We start from the raw sequence: 23,989 nt of genomic DNA on the forward strand, positions 1-23,989 counted from the left end.
TGTTTGTTGATGACCACAGAAGTACATCCGACACAAGTGTTACTATTGGTGCTTCTCCTCCAGTTCAGTTAACGCTGAAAAAAAAAAAAAAAAAAAGAGTTGGAATATTTTGAGGTGCATTCATGAAGGTAAGCATTATTTTCTAGTCCTCTCTGCAAGCCAACCCCAAACTACATTTCTAAAGTCATCCCAGGCCTACTGTTGCACTGCAGTTTTGGGGGCAGCCTGCCTGCTTTAGAGTCTCTTTGAGTTGAACTAAGGACTTTCACTCCTTCACGCTCAGTCCTAAAGTCTAAACCATGTTTTTGCCTCAAAACCATGTTTTTGCCTCCATCAGGCATGGCCTGGTGAGTCAGACCCGGGGCACAGCCTCACCAGGCATTTTTGTATTTCTGCCGCTGAGGCCGGCGCACAGGTGAAACACATGACCCTGTCGTCCTCCCCGGTTGGGGGGGGGGGGGGGGGGTAAAAACACGGCTGGAGTTTACCACCCGTCTCCTCCGCTGGTGGGGACAGAGCTGGAGAACGGTGTGCTGTTGCGGGGGGGCAGTGCCGGCAACCTCTTTCTCCAACCTTCCGGGCACTGCTCCTCTACGGGGGCTCGCCGGTGACACGGTACCCGTGGGGAGGAGACAGGCCGGCGGGCTCGGCAAACCGCTCCGGCCCCGAAGCCCGCGGCGGCAGGCGGTTCCCCGTCCGCGGCGGGGCGGGGGGCAGCCCCTCAGGGCCCCGAGGCGGGGCGGGCGGTGAGTGACGGCGCCAGCAGGTGCCGGGAAGGGAGGGAGAGACACCCTGGGTCGTCCGCCGCGGGGATTCCGTGAGGCGAGGCCGCTGGCTTGCCGGGGAGAGGACGCAAAGTTGCGAAGGGGGCCATTTCCTCGGGGGAGGGAGGGCTGAGGGGTGTCGGGGAGCGCGGCGCCAGCTGCACCCTCAGCAGCGGCTCCTCGGAGCTCACCGCCTTGGTGGGGGCGTGTACCTTCTGGGCGGGGGCTTGCGGGGGCGCTGGGGCGAGGAAGGGCTATTCTGTGGCTTCCCGCTTTCAGCGCCGCCGTTGCCCGTCGGGCTGCGTTTTCCCCCGCCCGTTGCAGGCCTCTCTCCGCCGGTGTTCGTCGGCCGGGCGCGAGGCGGAGCCGAGGAGCGCGACGCGTGCCGGCAACGTGCCGGGGCTGAGGCGGCGACGACGACGGACAGATGGAGCCCGACGGCGCGGTGAGGAGCGCGGCGGGATGCCGAGGCCGGCTCCCGAGGGGGCGGCGAGCCGCTCCGGCGAGAGGGCGGGGAGCGGCGGCGGGGCTGGCAGCGCAGCCTTCCCGCCGGAGCGCCCCTCGCTGGCGGCGGCGGTTGCGGCCCTGTCCCCGCCCTTCCGGGCGTGCCGCCATTTCCTCTGTGGTGCCGTGCTGTGGGGTGGCTTTGGGCTCTGCCAGACGGCTCCCCTCACCTTTGGTCTGTAGCGGTACATGATGCCTGGGGAAGATGGGTGTCTGATTCCTGACGTTAGAGGATACGGACTGTAAAAAGGAGGGTGTTCAGCGACTAAGGTGGCATTAATCACCGGCCACCTTTGTAGTGTTTGGTTGCCTGACTGTAGATCTAATGTTTGACATAAAAATATACCCATTCTGGTAAAGAGCAGTTGTCAACCACATTAAATAACCCATAAAAATATTGATGAATATGCGTATCTATACTGTTTTGGAAAAAAAAATATGAATTTAGAAACGTAGAAACAAATGATTAGGCAAGTGACACGCTGTTAGCACACAGGTTGATTTTTTTAATACTACTTTCTTACTGCTACGCTAGCATGAAAGAGGAAAGTATGTTTGAGATAGCTATCAGAATTCAGGTTTTAATGTTTTAAAATTAATTGGTATTTACTGTTTTGGAAGTTGACAAGTGATGTGTTTAATTTCTCATTCCTTCCATTTGAGGTCTGGGTGGCTTTTTGTTTTACTAAGACTTAGAACTCTTAAAACTTGTATGGCAAAAATGAAATTTGAGATCTTTGAGGTAAGGAATACATTTTGGCTGTGGTGTCAGCTGTTGTTACTTTATAGTTAAATTCAGATATTTTAGTGCTGTACACAGTTGCCAGGTAATTATAGAAGTAGACTACTGTATTTGGTGTGAGAGATGAAGCAAGTAACCTGTTTCATTGTCCTTCAAATGTTGTTCTTGGCAGAAAATGTTCCTCTTTCTAAAGCCTTTGGGACTGTAGCAATTATGATTGTTCCTTACCTGCAAGTGCTTTGTGGTTTTTGGTGGCAGTGGTTTTTCTTCAAGTTGGGCACTACTCTAGAGTAGTATTTCTAGCAGGAGGAACACATACTTTGTTCCAAATAGATCGGATTAAAGACTGGTTTCTTCTCTGCCCCAAGTGTGTGTGTGTGTTTCAGTACATTTGGAAAGGATTTTTGTCTTCCCTGAAACTAAAAACGCGCAGACTAAGCTGAATTTATTGTCTTTAAGGTATCCAAAACAATAGCATTAACCTATTACTCAGAATTAATAGGACTAATTCTCAGGTAGCTAAGGAAATACCAAAAATTCCTAGAAGGTCTTGTGGGGCAAACAAAAAGATAACTTTTTTCCTAACATTCTTCATTATTGATTATCCATTTCTCACTGCACTTTAATTGTCAGCTGCCTTTTTTTATATGTTCTTCCGAAGATAAATGATTTGTTTTTATCCAGGAATGCTTAAAGGCAGAGATTAAAAAATGCTGTCCTGTGAATACGTGAGAGGCAAAATCAGGAAGTAAAACAGTGTAAATGAAAGGAGGATTCTGTGAGAACTGTTCAAGAGTGCTTCATTCTCTGCTCTAGTTTTTGAGAGGCTAAAAGATAAGGATACCACAAGAAGTGAAAGAACTTTGTGCTAGATGCAGTAGCTTTCTGTTTTTGAAATATGCTTGCATGTGTTTTGTTCGTCCTTGCTACAAATTTTAAGGGTTGCACAATAGTAAGGAAAAAAACTTCTCTTGAAATCCTTTCAAAAGAAAGGTTGGAGGCTGAGACCCTAGATTCCTACTTCTAGTTTTCACTACTCTGCTTACTATTAGTCTTGTTGTTTGTAGCCTGTGGCAGCTGCTTCTCTTTCACTTTGAGCTCTGTCCTTAGTGGTACTGTCAGGGCACTGTGGCCCAGGATTGGTTTCAGTAAACTTTAGTTGGGGGGGTGGGCAACAAAACCACAGGAAAAATGGTCTTGAAGCTTCTACTGCCATTCCTGTTAGAGAAGTTAGTGACAGTACTATGTGGCTGCTTTACAACTATCATCTTACAGTTAGGGTTGACTATGTAAGGCAGTATTAGTTGGTTCTGAAAAGGGTTTCTGATGAAATGCAAGTCTGTATTGTTTCAGAGTTCACAGGTGTAAGCATGTGTTGTGGTTTAGCTCCAGCCAGGAACTAAACACCACACAGCCGCTTGCTTGCCTCCTCCCCCAGGTGAGTTTGGGGGAGAGAATAAGGGCAAAAAAAATTTGTGTGTTGAGATAAAAACATTTTAATAGGACAGCAAAAGAAGAGAAAACAACAATGATAGTAGTATTACTGGTAAAGGAACAAACATGTAATGCACAATGCAGCAACTGCTTACCACCTGGTGACTGATAGCCCATCCCCAAGCAGTGACTCCTACCCCCCCCAGCCAACTCCAGTTAATCTGAGCATGATGTTTTGTGATGAGGAATATCCCTTCGGACAGTCTGGGTCTGCTGTCCTGGCTGTGCCCCCTCACAGCTTCTTGTGTACCTCCCTGCTGGCAGAGCATGGAAAGCTGAAAAGACCTTGACTTGATACAAGCACTACAACTACTTAGCAACAGCCAAAAACATCAGTGTGTTATCAACATTATTCTCATACCAAATCCAAAACACAGCACTATGCCAGCCATCAGGAAGAAAAAAACAACTCTGTCCCAGCCAAAACCAGCACAGTATGGTAGAAGTTGTGTTCAAAAAAAGTGTGGACGGGGCACTTCAGAATATGGTTTAGTGGGCATGGTGGCGTTAGGTTGATGGTTGGAGTTGATGATCTTAAAGGTCTTTTCCAACCTTAATGATTCTGTGAAGTTAAAACATCAGGCATACTTCACTGAATAATGGTTTCCATGAAGTTCCCTCTGTACTTCATTCCTTTCCTTTTCTGGGGCAAGAGCAATCTGGTTCTTCTTCTCATAGAATCTTTGGGTTGGAAGGGAACTTTCGCAGAGAATTTCAGTTTGGATCACTGTTCACTGTGTTTGTAGGCCAAGAGTGTTGAATTAAAAGACTAGTCTTCAAGTGCTCTTGTCCTCCGTTGTAAATGAGTGTGTTAATTTTATGTAGTGGAATTAGGGGCACTTGGAAAATCAAGCAGAAGCTATTCCAGGAGCCAAGTTTTGTAGATGTGTGTGAGTGCAGCTCTAGTTGAAAAGGTCCTTTCTATATAGGCTTAAACTAAGGGGCTTCTAACAGGTATAAATTAATCTCTGAAATAGAACTCAACTTGGGATTCGTTCATCAAGGTGCTGTGCAAACAGAAAAACTAAGATTGGGGTATAAGGCACTAAATATCTAATTTGGGAAGGTGTCAAAAGTCGAACTTGAGACCATAGTGTATTCACGAGTTACTGAATTGCTTAAAACTAAGCTTATGTTTAAATACTTTGAGCTGTGTTCTGAATAAAAATGTGGTTAATGCTCAGTTGTTCAGAATTTGCTGTGCCTCCCAAAAAATTCTGTATGTATTTTCTATTGAGAATTTTTTTATTTAATAGCTTGTAATAAGTATGATTGAATATATTTGAAAATTTTTTCTTTCAATCAGCAGACCACCAATCAGACGCAAACAGAATCTTTATCTTCATCTCCCAATGCTGTGTCACCGGTGCCATTAAATAATCTGACCAGTGCTCCAAGGTTTGGAACAGTTACTCCAAATCGCATCTTTGTGGGAGGAATTGATTTTAAGGTATTTTTTTCCTATTTTTGCTACTAAATGATAATTTATAAACCTATAAAAATTAGTAGGAAAAAATGTGAGAGACAATCATGTGTCTGTGTTTAGGTGGTAAGTGCCCTTCACTATAACATTCAAATCAACAGTAGAGAATAAAGCTTTAAGCCTCTATTTACATAACTGTGCTACAAAGTTGACTCTTTGTACACCTAGCTGCCAGAAGCTTTTGATGTACTGGTTCTTCAGAGTTTTCTCTTTTTAAAGAAGATGGCTTTTGTCATCAGCAGAGCTTATGGTAGAAAAGTATATAGAAAGTTCTTTATTATCTATAATGTTTTATGTAGTTTAATAACCTGTAAACACAATGTTATAGATTAGTTATAGATTGCAAACAGAGCAAATGTCATAGCTTGAGTTCCTCTATCACTTTTCTTCCGGTTCATACAATGAAGGAGCCACAGTGCATGTGTTCTTCACTTACCATAGTAATTTTCTTAATATTTGTTTCAAAGCAAACACTTGCTTTTAAAGCTTCTCCGGGCAATTTGCACATCAGTACTGTTAATTCTTAGAATGCTTGTGCCTTTGCATAACCTCAATAGCAGTGAATATTGAACCGTTCTTACATTGTTCAGTCAGTTTCAACATTTGCGACAAGATGTGCACCACACCTTTATACCAGCTACTCTAATTTTTCTTTCTTACCACTTTAGATGAGTTAAGTCATTGACTTCTGTAAAACGTTCTTGATCTGCTTTGCTGTTTCTTTGTTCCCACCAACAGTATCTTCTCTGCCTTAATCCTCTTATGCTGAGGACCTTTTGAGCACTGACTCGGATGAAGAGGAGGATGAATGACAATTCACTCAGACTATTTTGCATAGATATATACAAATACAAGAAATTCCAGGATCTTCTGTCTTGTTTATCTGAGATAATTCAAATAGAGGCATTAATAATTCAAGAGGTGTTGTACAAGATCTTCAGTATATTTGGGCTTCAGCAAAGAGGCACAGTAGCTTTTTACAGCTGTAGTAATTTGTTTACTATTAATGCAAAAAGACATGCCTCACTATGTTCTTTCTTCGCTGCAATTTCAAAGGTTAAAACACTTTCCTGCATAACGTGTAAATATTCCTGTTAATTGCCATATTTATTGCTCATTTTGAAGGGTCTCCTGACTTCTTGGTTCAGTTGATGATGGGTCAGAATCTATTACGAATCTTAAATTCATCAGCAGAGGAAGTAAGTCTGTAAGCATAAAGATGATGGATTTTCTTGGGAGACCAAACAGAAGGGATGAACCCTCTGTAGGCATTTTGGCTACTCTTCTATTTGCTATGATTCTTGATACCAAGTAGAGTCCTAAATTTCACTTCGAATCGTAGGATATATATGTCAGTCTTGAATTGTTTGTTTGTATTCTTAGGGTTAAAAGCATTGGTTTTTGTTGTGGTTTTTGTTAAAGGTTTTATTCATGTCAACTGAGGGGAGGTAAGAAAGCTCTATGTTTTTGTGAAAAAGGAACATGCTTAATCAACAATTATTTGCTTTCCAGCAAGCTCTTCTATCATCTTGCTATTCACTTCCATTTGGTCTGTCATCATCACCAGCGATTTCTATTTGTAGAAGGAAACATCTGTCCTCTTAAATTTAGAGAAACAATTCAGTAAGAGAAGTTACATTTGGGTACACTTTCATCTGGGTCTGAAGAGCTCTTTATTCAGTAGTGTATGCCATGTATCTGACATAAGTGAAGGCTTAACATTAGCCTGTCTTAAGAATCTGACAAGCGTCTTTTTCCCGTCATGAGCAGGAAAAGGCAAGTCCTGAATGCGTTTCTGGGAAGCTTCTAGATACCATGTTTGTCCAGATACTTGCAGATTTCACTGCGAATCTTGGAGTGTTTCCTTCTTGTTCCCCTTTAACACACTGCTCTGCTGATAAACCTTTGACTTTCCAAGTTTATAATCGTGTGTGGCCATCCCTCATGTCCTCAAAGTACTGAATGACACTTTCATCACTGATCAATCTTGGGCTCTCTGCTTGTTTCTTGGTGTATTTTGACCTTCAACTATTTTGTCATAGGTTCTTTTTCTCAGCTTTGTGAAGCAGCTGAGGTACATGTAACGCATGGAGATTAAAATAAACAATCTCCTAGAAATGGTAAATTTTATCTCTAGGCCATTTGTTTCTAAGCGGATACGTTTTGGTATTCGTTGGAGAAAACTTTAAGGGAAAGGAAAATCTCCGATACAAGTCTTTTGTACTTCGTACGTGCTTTTTGTTACTTGAGAACGTGCGAATGCTTTAGCATATGCTGTAGAATTGTTTTATATAAGCTATCAGTTGTTTAGCTGAATCTGTTTTCCTATGTACAGAGGCTTTCACACTTCTCTTTAGGTACAAAGTGTGGTGATCTATTCAAGAGTAGTTCTGGACTCCAGTCAGAATTTTTCAACCTGTTCATGGTGGGTAGTTTTTCAAGAACTGGTGGAGGCAGTTTCCAAGGAGAGGACACAATTACTGAGCTTTAATAAAACATGGAAGTGTTTCATGCCTGTTCAGTGCACGTGTATCTGTTGTTGTTCCTCACACTTTCAAAGCGACTGAGTATTTTCTAATGTTTTAATGCCTGAATAATTGGATTAGTGAGGGAGATAAAGCAGTCTTTTGCCATCATTGCTCTCTGCTGGACTTAGAGGTTGTAACGTGCAAGCTGTGTTACTTCTTTTTGTAAAATGTGCCTTGAGGGTAGAATTACTCAAAAGGAGCATTAACTTCATATTCTTTCTAGTTACGAAAGTTGTTCAAACTGGTTTTTGTCTCTTAAATTCTTTCTGCTTCTCAGACTTGGATGAAGCCTGTAAGCCTTTGATGTGCAGGAGAGGATTTACTAAATTGTATACATACAGTTAAAAACAACAATCATTAGCTTAGAGGTAAAATAGTACTTCTGATATACTTCCTTAAAATAATGAAAAGTATAGATGAATATGGAAATTGCCTGAAGCATATAGAAATCCATGCATATAAGCATACTTCTTCCATCATTAGGTATAGTATTATCTAAGGACCATGTAGAACAAAACTTTAAAATCGGAAATGTGGTATTTAGGGCACCATATTTGATATATGCTTACATTGTAGAAGAAAACTGATTTATGGAAGGTAGGTGATTGTTGATGTAACTTAGGTGTGCCTTTACATTAGGAACTTGTCTTACTCCATTCATACTCAGAAGGGCACAGTTTCTTCCATGCTGATTTAGACTGTTCTCCATTAAGAGGACCTCTTCTTCCTTGATTTGTAATGGGATGTTCCTATGTTGTGCCTGTACATATTTGCAGAATCTTATGTTAAATATACTTTAGAAAGAGGGATCGTGGTAAATTAGATGGATTTGACCATTAAGTCACTGTGGTTTAGTGGGCATTTTTTTCATATGTGACCTGTGCATGTCCTTTATGGAAGCCTACATGGTCTGCTGTTTTGACGTTTGAAAACATTGCAGTGATGTTTCATACTCTAAACAGTGCTTTACTACGTAATTTGCAGAAACTAAAACTCAGATCTAGTAAGCCTGCTGCAGTGGCTTTAACTGTAAAAAGGACAGTTGTTACATAAATCCACTAAAAATGTTTTAATATTTTAGTGGCTTTCTAGCATTATTGCTGAATATGAAAATGCAATAATTAAACAGGAGCTGTGAGGTCATACATGTTCATTCTTCTCTCTTCCTGTCCAGGGTTGTAATTAGTTTGTAGTAAACTTTATCCAGAGTGTATCCATTAAAAGTTTTATGGTAAATATCCACTGAATTACTATGCAAACCAACTTTTCTTTTTTTCTTCCCTCTTGATTTACTGTACTAGACTAATGAAAACGATCTGAGGAAGTTTTTTGCTCAGTATGGCAGTGTGAAAGAAGTGAAGATAGTAAATGACAGAGCTGGAGTATCGAAGGGGTTGGTATAGTAAATAAACATGTTATGAAAATGGAAAATACAACAGCTGACTGATTATAGTAAATTTGATTGTGGTTTTCATAGCTCGGAATACTATTAACTTTGTCATTGATATTCCTAGTTATTCATGTATGCAAAAATCTGTTCTTGCCCTTTAACACCTACATATAAATATCTTTGTCATTTACATAACTGGAAGACTCTATAGTCATGTTGTTATAAGATGAAGCCATGTGCAACTAGGACAAAATCAATAGTCCTTTCAGTTTTTTATGACAATAATAATTTAAGTAGATAATCCTAAAAAGGTAATTTAGCTGCTAAACATACATATTTCTAGCCAGTGTGGAAAGGAGACTAGGAATGGAGGAAGAGGTGAGATACACCTGTTTGTGCTGGAGTGCCTGGCAATAACTGAGATTTTATGTGAAGATTTTTGGAGCAAGAGCATAGGGGACAGATAGGACAATGCAGAAAAGGGGACCAAGTCTGTAAGTCAACAATAAGGGAAATGACAAAGAGCAAATCTGGAGAAAGATTAAGACTGGGTAGTAAAGTTATTGCCAGAACCCAAAGGATGGTGAAAGAAATAAGGTGGGGGAACTCTACTGCCATAGAAGTGTGGAAAGAGGGCTGAAACAAAAAGGAATGTGCAGGAAAATTTGTACCTGTAAAGTTCACTTTGGTCAGAAGGCTGCTTCTGAGCAGTAAGCTTGTGGTGTCTGAATCTCATAGTTTTAATGCTGTCAGCACTTAACATATATCAGCAAATTACAGACTGAGGTGCAGGTCTTAGCATAGAGTGTGCACCTCCGTGGTATGTTGGAGTTGGTCTAATGAAGCTTCTTACCTTTTTACTAAAGTACAAGAAGTAGCTGAGACTTCAGTACATGTGTCCATATAGTACAATACTACCTAAGAATATCCAATTATTATGCAGTTGTGATTGCCAACATATGTCTCACAGTAATTATGTTGGACAATAATTACTCTCAGTGGTGTTGGGATTTCCATTGAAATCCAAGCAGAGGCATCATTGCTTCTTGTTTACAAGTCATTTAAGAAACTTATGAGTTTCTGTGATTAATTATGTTAACTCTCCAGATAACACATAGAATGACAAGTCTGTGTAGGTAAGGGCCCAAGCTGGGGAAACAGTTTCTGTGTTACTTGAACTTGGAAATGTTTCCAAATTTGTTTAGAGAAGGTTATACAGGAAAAGCCCACGGGCTTAAAAGTATAGCTGATCAGAGACTTTCTGGACCTCTGTACTCGAATAAGCATGGAAATGCACAAAAGAAAGGTATGTTGTATTGCAAAATTTGATCTGCTGGCTGGAATGACAGAGGCCGCCTTGGTATCTTCTGAAATCTGGCCCTGAGAAATAAGCCATGAACGTAAGACATTATGCATACAAAACTACTAAAAGATTTGTTGAAATTCAGAAGTTTAGGTTAATTTGGGGGGGGATCAATTTTTTGATCAATTTGTGTTGTGGTACAGGCTTTAATTATAAGATCAAATACTTACTTTTGCATAGACAGTGCCACATTCGGTGGCCTAGATTTCTCTGGGAATGAATTAAGGGTGTTTGGTACAGCAGAGGTTCTGTGTAGAAAGCTTGTTTGATTTGTTGCAGCGCTTAGAAGAGGTATGGTGAAAGACGTATGTCTGTCACGAAGTACAAAAATACTTCATCCCTGATCACCACAACTCTTGCCTAATGCTAATCATGTCAAGAATGACAAGAATAATTCACAGATAAACACTGTCTCTGCATTGCTGCTTTTCCCGGGAACTCAGTTTAATACAGTGGCTAGTGCTTGTGGAAGTGTGGATCGTTCACAGTTGTTGCTGAGGTGGGAGCTGTGCTCTGAAGTACAAGATAATATAAAAAAACATCCCAAGTTCCTCATCTTGGGCACCCGTAACGAGTGAGAGCTTCAGATCAAAATCTTTGTTTGGTAGAAATGAAGGAAATGAAGACGTATGCTGAGTCACAAGGACAATACAGAGAGTTTTGCATAGCTTTTTATGTGGGCTACTCATTCACTGTAAAGAAACAGTAATATATGACCATGTACTTTAATATATTAGTAAGTAGACTATAATAAGTATGTTAAATTAAAATTAGAGTTGTTATTGCAATCTTTATTTCTACAATTTTTTCCCCTATTAGTTTACCTTTTAATCTCACTTGTACTATATGTCAAGTACTAATGTGCAATGTATGTAATGTGAACTTCAGAGGCTGAACTTCTGTCATTTTTGTTTAGATATGGCTTCATTACTTTTGAAACTCAAGAAGATGCACAGAAGATTTTGCAAGAGGTAAGTCATAGTCCCCATTATGATTCTCTCCTAAAGAAATTGGACACTAAGTAGCCCTGGTTGTCTGGTCCTCTTCCAAGTCTGCAACTTGCATTTGAAGATCTCTTAAGTTTGGCCTGCATAGTTAAGAATATGGCTTAGAGAGATCTGAGGTAAGATCTATACTGACATCTTCTGGAACTAGGGAAGGGAGTTGCCAGTTCATAGTACAGCTCTTTACTTTCTTAGTCTATATGTGGTCTATAGAGCATATAGAGCTATAAAGACTCCATACTTCACAGTTGCTTTCATTTGCTTCACTAGAAAATCCGTTGCTGGCAAGATTTTGTGGGGAGTTAGGAAAGATAACTGCTGTCTTTTATTCTGATGTGTTTGATTGTCAGAGCTGACGTAATTCTTTTCAGGAATAATTTTATTTACTTGAAGTCTTAAACAATGAAGCTCACTTTGTCATGTAACTTCAGCTTCTCTTAGCCACCTTACTGTTTTGACACTCCTTGTAGAACTTCGCTTGAGACACAACTAGCTCTTCAGCTGTATGATAGCTCTTCAATTCGTTTTGCTTTTTAAATGTGCCATATGTTCTGGTTGGATTGTATGGGAGAGATCTTGTTGGTCAGGATGTACCCATATGCATGAAGGTATCCTGGTGCAGGGGATGGGGGGAAGAAAATAGTATCCAAGGTTTGCAGATTGCCTTCTCCCAAATATAAAGCTGGTTAAAATGTTGAAATACATGAATTTCCAACAAATGTTCAGTATTAAAATTCAAAGTAAGAGCTGGGACATTTTTCAAAGAAATTTTCAAAGAAATTTTCAGAGTGTTTTCAAAAAATACATTTATGTGGAGCCAAAATATACGGACAGGAACTTCTTGAGTCAGCTACTTTTCTTTCCCTTTTTTTAATTGTTTTATTTCAGTGAACTAGATTCTTCTAGTTCACTGTGGTGAACTGAGTGGTACTGAGTACTATTGTGAAAATGGGTTAGGACTTTTGCAACTGAAAGGCTGCTTCATGTGCAGTCTTCCTGGCATCTCATTCAGTGATACTTTTGTCTACTGTAAGATATAAAGCACTATAAGTGCTTTAATCTGGATGTCCTACAATTCTATCACCTTTTCAATCATAATGCTATCTCATATTCATTTTAAGATCAATTAAGCATCTAGGTCTTTCTCAGATATTTTAAGCTCAGAGTTTCTAGGCTTTAATAATTTATGTATTGAATGATTTTTTGCATTTTGTACTCTCGAATTTCTTCTCATTTATACGATATTCTGATCATCCTTTGCACTCTTTCTTTTTTGCATCCTACTTTTCTATCATGAGTGTATCTCCAGAAACCTTTTTTTCTGTGTTGCAGTCTTGGAAAGTATTAAATTGAGTTAGTATTGAGAACAGACCTTGGAGTTGCACCAGGATCCTCTTTCTGGTCATATGCTATTGCTACTAATGCTACCTGTTTCCATCTTTCTGAAGTAATTTTTTATTTACTGCAGTTTTTCCTATTAGTCTTGACTTTCTGTAGCATCACATAATTTTTTCATGTAGTGCGGTGTTAGATGCTTTGAGGAAGTCCATACAGATTAGGTACTTCTCTTAACTGAAAGTTAACTTATAAAAAAAAGTCTCTAAATTCTGATGGATCATATCAATGAAATACATTGCATTGGAAAGAACCATCTTCCTGTTGCCTGTGTTGGAATGCTGTTTGACTGAAATGTGCATCTGTTTTTTAGGAGTTGCTCTGTGTTTAATAGCCTAGGTAGGTATGTTTGCAATAATTAATACTTGTTTATGAAGTCCCAGACTCGATAAAATAGTTTAGCCTCTTCAAGTTTAAATCTGATAGGTAGGGCTTTGCATTTATGTACAAGTGTCCAAGTATTTTGCTAAATTGTGCTCAAATGAAGAAAAAGCATTGATTACTTAACTGTTGTCCTTCTGTTGAATGTGATTTAAAACTGTATTTCTTCCTATGTTCCTCTTTAAGAAGTAATTATCTCCTTACTGGAGAAGTTTCAGCTCTGAAAACTGGAAACTTTGGTGTAACATGATACTGTTTAGCGCACATTCTCCCTTACGTAACTGTTCAGGGAAGCAGGCCTTCAGAACCCTTCTAGGTTTTGCAAAGCAGTGTTAAAGAGATGCTGACAAGTTAAAAAAAAAAAAAGAATGTTTGATTTACCCTATTCCTTTCCATTATATTAACAAGCAGTGAGTTCAGTGTCAATTTAAAAACAAAGACAAGGTTTTAATTTACCTGATGGACCTGATACTCACTTTCTGTTGTAAGCAAGACAGTGAAAGAGAGTGTAGCTTTACTTGTCTGTACCTAGTACTGTTTTATTAAATTCTTCTGCAATAGTTTAGCCTTACTAGGATATCTGTTTTAGTGTGCTGTTACGTTTTGTCAGCCTGGATGTAAGGAAGTTTTAAGGCAGTCCTGAGTGAATATGAGGATTTCTTACTTCCAGTCCTTATCTGGCCATTCTTATAGACATACTTGTTCATTTCATCTTTTGTGAAATAATGTAATGATCATGAAAAAAATAAATTTGATCTTTATACTTGAAATTGTTAGTGTACGCATCTGTTTTTATAAAAGCAGTAAATACATGAGAAAGGTAAAAATAAAAATCTGGCAATCATAGGTATCTGTTCTTAGTCAAGAGGCTTCATGAGGAGCAAGTAATACTTGAAATTACTAATGGTTAATTTTGTGTATGTGAAGTCTAAGGTTAGGATAGAAAAGGAATTAGTGTAGTTTTTGGGTTTTTTGAGATGTACTGCAAATAATAGGTTTCACCCTCCTCTGCTTTTTAAGTTCCTTGTCTAGTTATGATTTTTTGTTTCTTGAATACCTAGATATGTGTAGAAAATACACATACTGAATGTCTCTTTTTCTTTAATTCTAGGCTAAAAAACTTAATTATAAGGATAAGAAATTGAATATTGGTCCAGCAATAAGAAAACAACAAATACGGAGTCCTCGTATGTACTTTTATTTACATTTGTATATTTTGTAAGTGTCATTACGAATGTAAGTTTTTAACCAAGATGGCCTGGTCACCCACTGCATTAACACTGTGCATGGAATGTGCTTAGGTTTGCAGTGGAAATAAGTGCATTCCAGTGGAAATGTCCAAATAAACAGACTGACGATCTTTGGTTCTTTTATCTCTTCATATGTTGTTTACTTTCTTTGAGAAGACTATCTAAGAACACAAACTGAATGGAAATTTCTCTCAGTTGCTAGGCAGAACCTCAAATCTAAACACTTAGCCTGTCCTTGCAGGTTCAACAGGATAAAGCAGGCTGTGCTGACTGGTTGGGTTGTTACCAATTTATTTGTATTTGCACAATCCATCAGGACTGTTCCATCTTGCTTTCAGTGGTGGCAACCATAATGAATGGGTGGTTGCAGTCATCATTTGGTTCTTAGAAGTTCTTTGCTGTAAGATAATGGTATCAATGCTGTATGTTCCTTCTCTGGCCAAGAACTACTTAGACTGAACACTTATATAAAAGGAGTATTGATAAGGGATTTTTTGTCAGATGACCTCTTTATCTTGAGCAAGTATGCTGTTACAATGTTCTTTTGGGAGACAGAAGACAGGTTTTTTTCTAGAGAAGAAGCCCTCCCCTTCTGCCAGGAGTTATTTTATTTCTACAGTACACTACTGAGAATGTGGGATATAAATCACCAACTTTTTAAGGCAAGATCTGTCAGTTTTTGGCATAGCAGGGCATGCTGCTCTGTAATTCCTCAGTAAGTGCTACTTGTGAGATGTAAAATACATGTCTTTTATGAGTACAGCAGGGAATAAAGCATACTTTTGTATTTCTTTCAGTATTTGTCTTATGGTACCTTTTGGAAGAGCAAAAAACTTTTGCTAATCTTCCATCTGGGGACAATACAGATGAATTTTAGTTTAATTCTAAAGCTTTCCTTAGTTGTTACGGTCACACAATAATCTATAGATTAGAAGTAGTTCATATATACGCTAACGCTGATGCAGACATACTTTCTGCAGGCAGGAAACTTCCCTCTTTCTTCCTCACCTCATGCATAGGTATGCCCTTTTCCCTTGTCAGTGTGTAGGATAGTGTTTGCTCAGGGAAGATGGAATACTTTGTTCCAACTGTATAGTTCCTTTGCTTTAGAAATTATTCATCGTGGTCAGTCATCAAGGAGTTATATGCCTTTTTTCCTGTGTTTTATTTCCCTTTCCGTCTGCGACTTGGACTTTCTCAGTGGCATTGCCTGACTTGTGGTGTTTCCTTCCTCCGACTCTTGTGCTGAATGTGTGTATTGACAGAAGAGGGGCATATCTCTTTTAATTCTGAGACCTGGGGGAACAGAGGTGGGCGGGGGAAACTAAAAAAAACTTTTTTTTGAGAAAGCTGATGTGTCCTTTTGAGATCTGTTTGTGGCCCTGTGTGACTGTCACTCCTTCCTCAGGCCTAGAATCAACCTGTGATGCAGGATCGTATTGACATCTAAAGATGTTTCCTACAATCTGATTTTAGTGTATCTGCTCTCACTCTCAGCCTACCAACCTTAGTTGCTAGGATACTTTGTCCTATTGCAGCTCATCTTGAGGTTCGTGAAGACTTAAAACCTAGGGGCTGTGGTTCTATTATATTTAGCAGAATTGGAGAGAGAGAGAGTCCATTTATCAGTGTCTTCTCCAGCCCACCTGTAATCTTGTACCTGTCTTCCCTGCTATTAATTTTTAGCTCTTCTGTCATCATAGGACCTTTTTTGCTAAGAGCTCTGAACATACTGGGAGGGCTGCTCAATCTGCTTTTCCCCAGCACCAAGTATTGCAAAAATGGGCATCCTAAAACCTGAAAAGTAGAAACCAAACCTGAACAACTGGAAGAAAAAAGATGAGTAGTGGTGGGCTGGAAGAATTTCAGATAGCTACACCCCCCACTGGTGGTTTTATTTTTCTGTCACAGTGAATTTGTTGGGTTTGGAGAATATTTCCTTTGCAAGAGGCATATTCAACAGTAGCAGAAAGTTCTGTGCAATGTAGTTAGCAAAGCAGACAGGGTTGTTGGCCTTGCGATCCTGTTGGTCTCCTCATTTGAGATACCAATAACTACTATTCTAGATTACTTACTGGAGCTGAAGTAGCCTTTGATTTTTCTAAGGTCTGTTAAACACTGTCCTAACAAACAACTTAGCCTGACGTGTCTATAGATAATATTTCAGCTTTATTGTATCCAAGTGTCCTCAGGCTTTTCTAGGAGTTGGTCAAATTCTTACCATGGATAAAAGTTCATGAATCATTGTGAGACCCTTCTTGGTCCTCAACTTAGCATTCTAGTAATCTCTTCAGTGTTGTGTCTGTCCATAAAATGACCCTTCATCGTGGCACTTACCTTTGTAAGAGAGATGAAAAACTAAAACTTGTTCAGTGATCTTCTTTATATTGTTCTTCCTGGGTCTTTTCCATGTAATGTTACTGCTTGATGTGATTTCAAGATTTTGATTTCAGTTACAGAGTTAATTTTCCTTTTTTTTTCCTATGGAAGTTCTTTTATATTTGCAACTGAAACTAGTCTTCATGTTTGACATGAAGTTCTAGAGAAACATGAAGTCCTGTCCCATCCCATCCCCCTTCCCCCCCCAAATGCAGACAGAAATGGAGCCTAGGTGGTCATAGAGCCATAGAATAGTTAGGGTTGGAAGCGACCTTTAAAGGTTATCTAGTCTGCCCCCCCTGCAATAAGCAGGGACATCTTCAACTAGCTGAGGTTGCTCTCAAAGGCAGTGTTTGAAAAAGATTAACAACCTCTGCACAGGGATAGATACCTCTTCATTTGAGTAATGCTTGCTGTTAGTACACATTAGAGGGCTGTGTAGATGGAACTCTGCTTTGGGATCAGACCATGCTCATTTATAGCCTTTGCTGTAGAGGCAGTATTGCTGAGAAGTGTCCCTGTTGCTGATACCTGGATACCAGTTTTTACTTCTGCCAGCCAATGTGGCAGAATTACAGAAACAGAAACACAGTCTCTGTGTGTTGAGAAACCAGACTGCACCTTGTAATGAAATGATTTACTTACTGGTAAGTAAACTTTAAAATATTAATTCCAGGTTCTGCTGTAATACCAGAAGCAGGTACAATGTACTTAACTACTTCAAGTGGATATCCTTATATTTACCATAATGGAGTGGCTTATTTTCATACATCTGAAGTTGCTTCTGTTTCACAGCCGTGGCCAGTAAGTAATTTATTTTTCTGTATATGTTTTTCTATGGACTGGGATAAGTGCAGTGTTCTCAAGTCTTCAAGTTTTCAAGTGTTGTCAAGTGTTTTTCTGCTTCCAATGTGTTCAACTATGCCTTGTGTTTGATGTTTAAATGGTTTATTTACATTAGTTTGTTTATCATGTGTTTTTTAAATACTACTTAAGTTTATTATTCTTCTGCCGAACACTTTTTTGCTTTGTGACCTACTGGACAGGGTAGTTCAGAATCAGTGTGGGCCCTACCCCAGGAGAAGTTTTGTTTTACTGAGGAGCTGTTGGTGCTTATTACCCTTGATTGGCTACACTTATTATTCCTTCATGAGTGAGGTGTTCTTGGCTGCAAACTATTATGCTGAGGATGAAAAGAGAACATAATACTAGATCAACAAAGCAAAAGTGAAATTGGGTAATTTTATAGTCATTCACATCCTCTTTTTCAAAATACTGCTTGTTTTAGGAGGAAGATAATTCAATAGATGAATTGTTTGGCTTTTGTAGGCTTGGGGAATTTCTTGGGAAGTACAGGAAGGAGTTGTCAAATTTTTTTTTTTTTTTTTTTTACAAGATGGAAGGATTACAAGACTGATGGGGTCCACATAAGGCACAGGACCTGCATAGAGGATGCATCCTTCCTATTTATGTAAAAACAGCATTCGTAAAGGCTGTACATACCATCTATAAATGAGTGGAAAATCCTTTCGCATATTGGGGGGGACTCAATAGAAGAATTACTAAGTGAAAATACACTTTCCCAAAACAGAGATGAGAGCAGTAATAGAACAGAGATGAGTGCAGTAATAGATTCTTTTATGCTGTTTATTTTTTGCAATCTCTTTCTCAGTATTTAACTTTTGTTTTAATACCTTCTCTCAACTTGTAAGGTATTTGCTCTTCTAACAGAGGCATGATATAGTCCTTTCTCAACTTTAGAGGATAAGCGTGAACACTTGTTCATGTTTTAGCCTTTTCTAAGTTCATGCTCTATAGTTCTAGAGAACTTGTTCAAATCCTGCCTCTTGGAAACAAAAAAATACTCTTTGTTCTAGTATTGAACTCTGGTTCTGGTGCCCTGGCTCAGATCCACTCTTTCAAACAAATAGCACTAAATCTTTCCATTTACAAAAAATGCTGCTTCTTTTGGTTTCAGTTATTTTTAATTTTCATTGTTAGGAAGGTACCTATATAAAGAAGGTAAGGGAAAAAAACCTGAAAATTTGATGTTACAGAAGATACTAATGAAATTAAAGATATTAGTACCTTTTGGTGTGTATTGTTTATGTATAACAGTGCAGATTTGTGGGGGGGGTTCATTTTGCATTCTGTATTTTCGTATAGTGTGGAGTGAGTTAGTGTTGGAGCTGTTGCTTCTTAAATACTTGCAGGAATGAGGGAATTTCATGGCACAGGAGTGCGCACACTAGCTTTAATGAGAACTAGAGGTTCACAGTGCTATGTTGTCTTCTACCATGGCCATATATTTCTCCCCCCTTTCTTTTAGTGGTGTTGCTCTGACCCTAAACTGGGCCCTCATAAAACCGAGGCAGGTTCTAGCTGGTTTAGGTCCCTAAACTGTCTCACTGTCAAATTGGATTAAATCAGATGAATGCTGGGTCTGATGAGGGAAAGGGAATGGTAAAGGAAAGATTGGGTTGGGGCTGTGGAAAGGGTAGGAATACATTAGTGAAACTTAAATTGTCTTAAGTGCTAACAAAAATGGTCAAGATAGTGGATGGCCGTAACATCTCTAGATAGTGATGGCCTAGTGCTTTCTGGAAAGGACTGAGTAAATATGCTGAAGATTTTTGTTTCCTCTCTAATGTAGGCCCTTAAAAACACTGGTTTTGAAGAATCTAAGTATAAGTTAAAATTCAGTAAATCCATTTTCGAAAGAGAGGGGAGGTGGTTCAGCATTATAGTATTTCAGAACTGTTTTTAATAGGATGACAACTTACAAAATTGCTGCATTAAGACTTGTAACTTTTTTCTTTAAGTCACGCACTGTTTCCAGTTCACCTATGATGGTAGCTCAGCCGGTTTATCAGTCTCCTACGTATCATTATCAGGTATGTGTTTGAAGATGGGTTTCAGCCCACCGGTGTTCCTTCCAGCCATGCAGTTTTATTTGCAGTACTGTCTTATGTCTGTTTATTCATAGGAAACAAAAGTACTGTTCAAAATAGTCATATAAAACAGACTTTAATTTCAGCAAAGGCTTTCTTTTCACTAGAATATAATTTATTCTGCCTATGTAACTACGTGGAAACATAATAAATATTTTCTTCAGTGTTGCTAGACAACTGGCTTAGTACCATCCTTAGCTTTTATCATCTAAACCAAACTCGTGCTCAAAGCAGGGCTGGTTAGATCGGATTTCTCAGGAACTTGTCCAGTTGGATTTTAAATATCTCTAGTGATGGAGATTCCACAGCCTTTGTGGACAGCTGTTTCTGATATTTGACCCTTCTCCTCCTAAAAGACTTTTTTCCTTATAACTAGTTAAAATTTTCGATGTTCCAGCCTGTGTCCGTTGACTCTTGTCCTCTGAACACCTCTGACAAGAATCTGACTCAGTCATATTTATGTCCCAACTCCCTGTAGGTAGTTGTAGCCAGCAATCAATACCCCCTCCCACCTTTATCCTTCTTAAGGCTGAATCAACCCAATTCTCTCAGCATCCTAATATGTCTATTCTCCAGTCCCCTAACAGCCTTGGTGGCTGACTACTGGAGTTTCACAGTATGTCCATGTTTTTAATGTGTATTTTTTTATATCTTCAGTTTTCCTAATTAGGGATGCTTCTTAGGTGCTTCAGTATTGTAGAAGCTTATGAAATGCCCAAGTCAGAGGCTGAGTGGAAGTAGATAAAACTATGCTCCTGAATTGTTTGGGGGCTTATGAAAATCATATTTCTTCTTTTTAGTTAATTTATTATAGATTTGAGATGGTTTTGATTCTAGTATGTGTATGCATATGTTCTTAATGACATGAGTAATACATTTTTTGTTTTAATTTAGGCACCGACACAGTGTCTTCCAAGTCAGTGGCAGTGGTCTGTTCCACAGGTAAATACAGTTCATAGTTGCAGCATTTTACCATGGGTTTGCATCTAGTTTAAAGGTATGGTGCGCTTATCTAACAGTGAAATTTCCCATTATTTACAACACTGTTAAAATAAATACTAATTGCTATATTTTAGCAGTGCATTTGTAACACTGATACTATAGAAAGCATAAAATAGCTTTTATTGAAACATCAAATACAAATCTCGTGTAAAGAAAGCATCTTCCCTCTCCCTCTGGCAAAAGGTTTGTATTAAATTATCTAGTAAGTTCTCAGAAGCAGGTAAAAATGGCTATATTTTGTCTGATAGGAGAAATGAGTATTGACTAGCTCTAATTGACATTAACTGTGATGTTTCATTGGAGTTAGGCCTAGACCCTTGAAATAACAATTTGAAGTTCTTCCTCCTAGCTTGGTAATTTGGGGGAGAGATTTTATTGGTTTTGTGATGCCTGTAGCAGAGGAGCTTAATATGGAAATCTTGCTACTCAAGGAACTTGAAGAGTTTGAACGAAAAGGAGGAGCAAGTCCCCTAAGCTTGAACTGATACAATGCATCCTCATTACTTTAGTAGCAGCCAGCCTTGTCCAGTAATAGTCAGTTCCTCTGTATTAACAGATGTCAGTCTGCTGCTTTGAAGTCTGGGTGGTGAATTAGAGAAATATTGTGGGTTTTATTTTAAAACAAAAAATACTTGTCTTTCTAATGTTTTTGCAAGAGAAATTAAACTGTATTATGTTTCTGTCATCTTGAGAGTAAATATCAATTTTATAAAGTGTAGGATTTCTCTAACAATGATCTCCAAAAATAAATAAAATCTGAAATACATATTAAAGGATGTCTTTGTTTTATCGTACTACCTGACTTTTCTACCCACTTCCCCTTCACTTGGTTTCTTTAGGTTTTCAAAGATGAATTTGACACTTAAAGCTTTATCTTCATTTATATCTAGCAGACTGCTGTAAAATAAGCTTTGATATTTATAGTGCATAAATCATATATTTTATGAAGATAATGTGTTTTATTTCAGTCTCCTGCCTCTTCACCTTCATTCTTGTATCTGCAACCATCTGAAGTCATTTATCAGCCAATAGGGATTACCCAGGAAAGTGGATGTATACCACCTCCTCTCCTAGTGGAAGCTGCAGTTCCTGAGGTATTTTTATTTAAAAAATTACTTCAAGTTGGAGACTTTTATCTGCAATTGAAAAACATCATCTTTTAGTGTAAGCACAGGCAGCTCAGAGCACTTATGTTAACTGTTCCCTGTATTTACCCCACACATATGCTGCTGCTGCTAAATCATTTCAGTTGTCCTCAAGTTAGAGTATCTCTTCCAGTTTTCTAGGCAGATGCTTTGACTCTGAAATATTTTAGAGGGTCACAAGTGTATGACAGACAGCAGTATAAAGACTAGTCAATTTGTTTTGTTTGAAAATGACATTTAAATAAAATGGGAGTCAGATTCTTCAGAATGCTGGATTAGTCTTCCCAAGCCATAACAGTTTCCTGAAGTAATTCTTCTGTGTGAGTAGAAGCTCGTTTCTAAATATTCTGAAGATCAGAATGAATTAAGAGTAGTTGAATGACTAAATGTTTTTTTTCTTTGGTTTTTTTTTTTGCTTCTATATCAATAGCATTTCTAATGTTTCTTAAGAGATTCTTAATGTACAATAGACCATTTCTTTACAATTGGATATTAAAAATGACAGCAAATAATTGGCTACAGAAAATCTACTATAAAATTGAAAATGTATAATGATTAATTGTTACATCTCCTCTTTGATAATTCATTCCTCATTAACAGGGATGCCAAAATGCATGGTAAATTAGGACGATAATCATGTATTTTTACAAAAGTTGAAGAGTGTTTTATTGCTACAAGAGAATTTTGAAAACTGGCATTTCAGACATCTTTAAGTGGGAAACTGTCATACCCAAGTAATTTAATTTCCCTATGACGGTCTTGAATAATACAAGACTGGCTGTTGGGGTTTTTCTTTTGTTAAAGTGCATAGATCTTGGTATTTATTTTATAATCATAAATCATATTATCATGTTGTTTTTATCTTCTGTATTTCATAAACCAAGTATCACCTTATACAGAGAAACTTGAAATCTGTCAGTACTAAGGGGAAAAAAATGAGTTAAGGAATATTTGGATGTAACATGCTCTCAGTTCACAGGTACACAATTAGTTGATGATAAAGCAAGCAGTATGTGGAAATTCAGAAAATGGTGTAAAATTCAAGGAAAAGTCTGTGTATTATTTGTATGTAAATATCTTCTAAGTGTGATAATGCTGGGGATTACATTTCAATATGCTAATCTACGCATTTAAACACTGTTCCTATTAGACCTTAGTAAAATGGATTTGTAGTAGAGAAGCGTGCTATTTCTGTCAAGGAAAATGATTTTTTTGATGCTGATCCAGATAAACTACTGACTTTTTATAAAAGAAAACTTCAATATTTAAATATCCGTTTTCCCCACTGTATCAAAGTTTGATAAATTCAGTTTATCTAAAACTTCAAGTTGTGGGCTATGTTTAAGGAATCTAAATTCATGTGAAAGGCTTGCAAAAATATAAAACTGTGAAACAAGCTTTTCAGCTTTTTTTTAAATATTTTTTTTTTATGCCAGCTGTATTCTGATCATGGAGTTCAAGCACCGTATCACCAGCCTTATGCCCAGAGTGCTGTAGCCATGCCTGCACCTGTGAGTATCAAACTAAGACAGTTAAAGTAAGCACTGTAGCCTTAGTTGTCTCCTTTCTTGAAGGGGGACAGCAAGAGAAGAGAGGCAGGGATGAAAGTCTTCTATTAATGAAATAATAAATAAGGAAAGCCCAAATGTTGCGGAGAAACTGAGGTTTTTCTTTACTTGAGGCTTTGTTGCAGAGGACATAAGTATTGCTAATTTTGGAACTGTTTTGGGAAACTAAAAAAAAAAAAAACATGACTAATTATTTTAAACTTGAGATACGTTTTTCATTTGCAGTTTTCTTTGTATTTTGAGAGAAAATGGTGAACCTCGTTCAGTTCTTTGAAATGATGGTTACAAATCCTTGTCTCACTGTCTCTGGATCCTGAAGTTGAATTTCTTACTTGCAACCTCAGATAAGCATCTCATGTTGTGGCGCAGCAGGGTTTTGGAACACAGAGTGTTAGAAACTGTCCTGGTTGGCCACTTGTGGGTGTTTTTCTGTGCAGCTCTGATCTTGAATGGCTATTTGAAAATATGATTCTTCCATGTCACCTTATGCAAGCTGTTGAGGTTTTTTGGGTCTCCATTTAAGGTCCTTTTGCCTAAATTAATAAGGCTGTTAACACAATATATGAAATAATGTCTAAACAAGATTTAGCCTAAATTTGCCTGACAACAAATGACTAAAGGTATTGGTACTTTGACATGATATTAT

General features: G+C 38.5%; 1 protein-coding gene across 1 annotated transcript; it reads left to right on the forward strand.

Annotated features, from left to right (window-relative positions):
* Positions 1 to 1,191: 1,191 nt before the first annotated feature.
* Positions 1,192 to 23,666, forward strand: BOLL (boule homolog, RNA binding protein; the record flags this gene model as incomplete). Its single annotated transcript, XM_082001391.1, is given in 11 exon segments — positions 1,192 to 1,209; positions 4,814 to 4,954; positions 8,817 to 8,908; positions 11,185 to 11,239; positions 14,160 to 14,235; positions 17,354 to 17,481; positions 19,500 to 19,571; positions 20,523 to 20,570; positions 21,599 to 21,724; positions 23,212 to 23,292; positions 23,295 to 23,666. Coding segments are annotated over 11 exon segments (945 nt in total). The 3' UTR covers positions 23,403 to 23,666.
* Between the last annotated feature and the right edge of the window lie 323 nt (positions 23,667 to 23,989).

The sequence above is a fragment of the Phaethon aethereus genome (genome assembly GCF_964289735.1).
Source record: "Phaethon aethereus genome assembly, chromosome: 6".
In the NCBI taxonomy this organism is placed as follows: Eukaryota; Metazoa; Chordata; class Aves; order Phaethontiformes; family Phaethontidae; genus Phaethon; species Phaethon aethereus.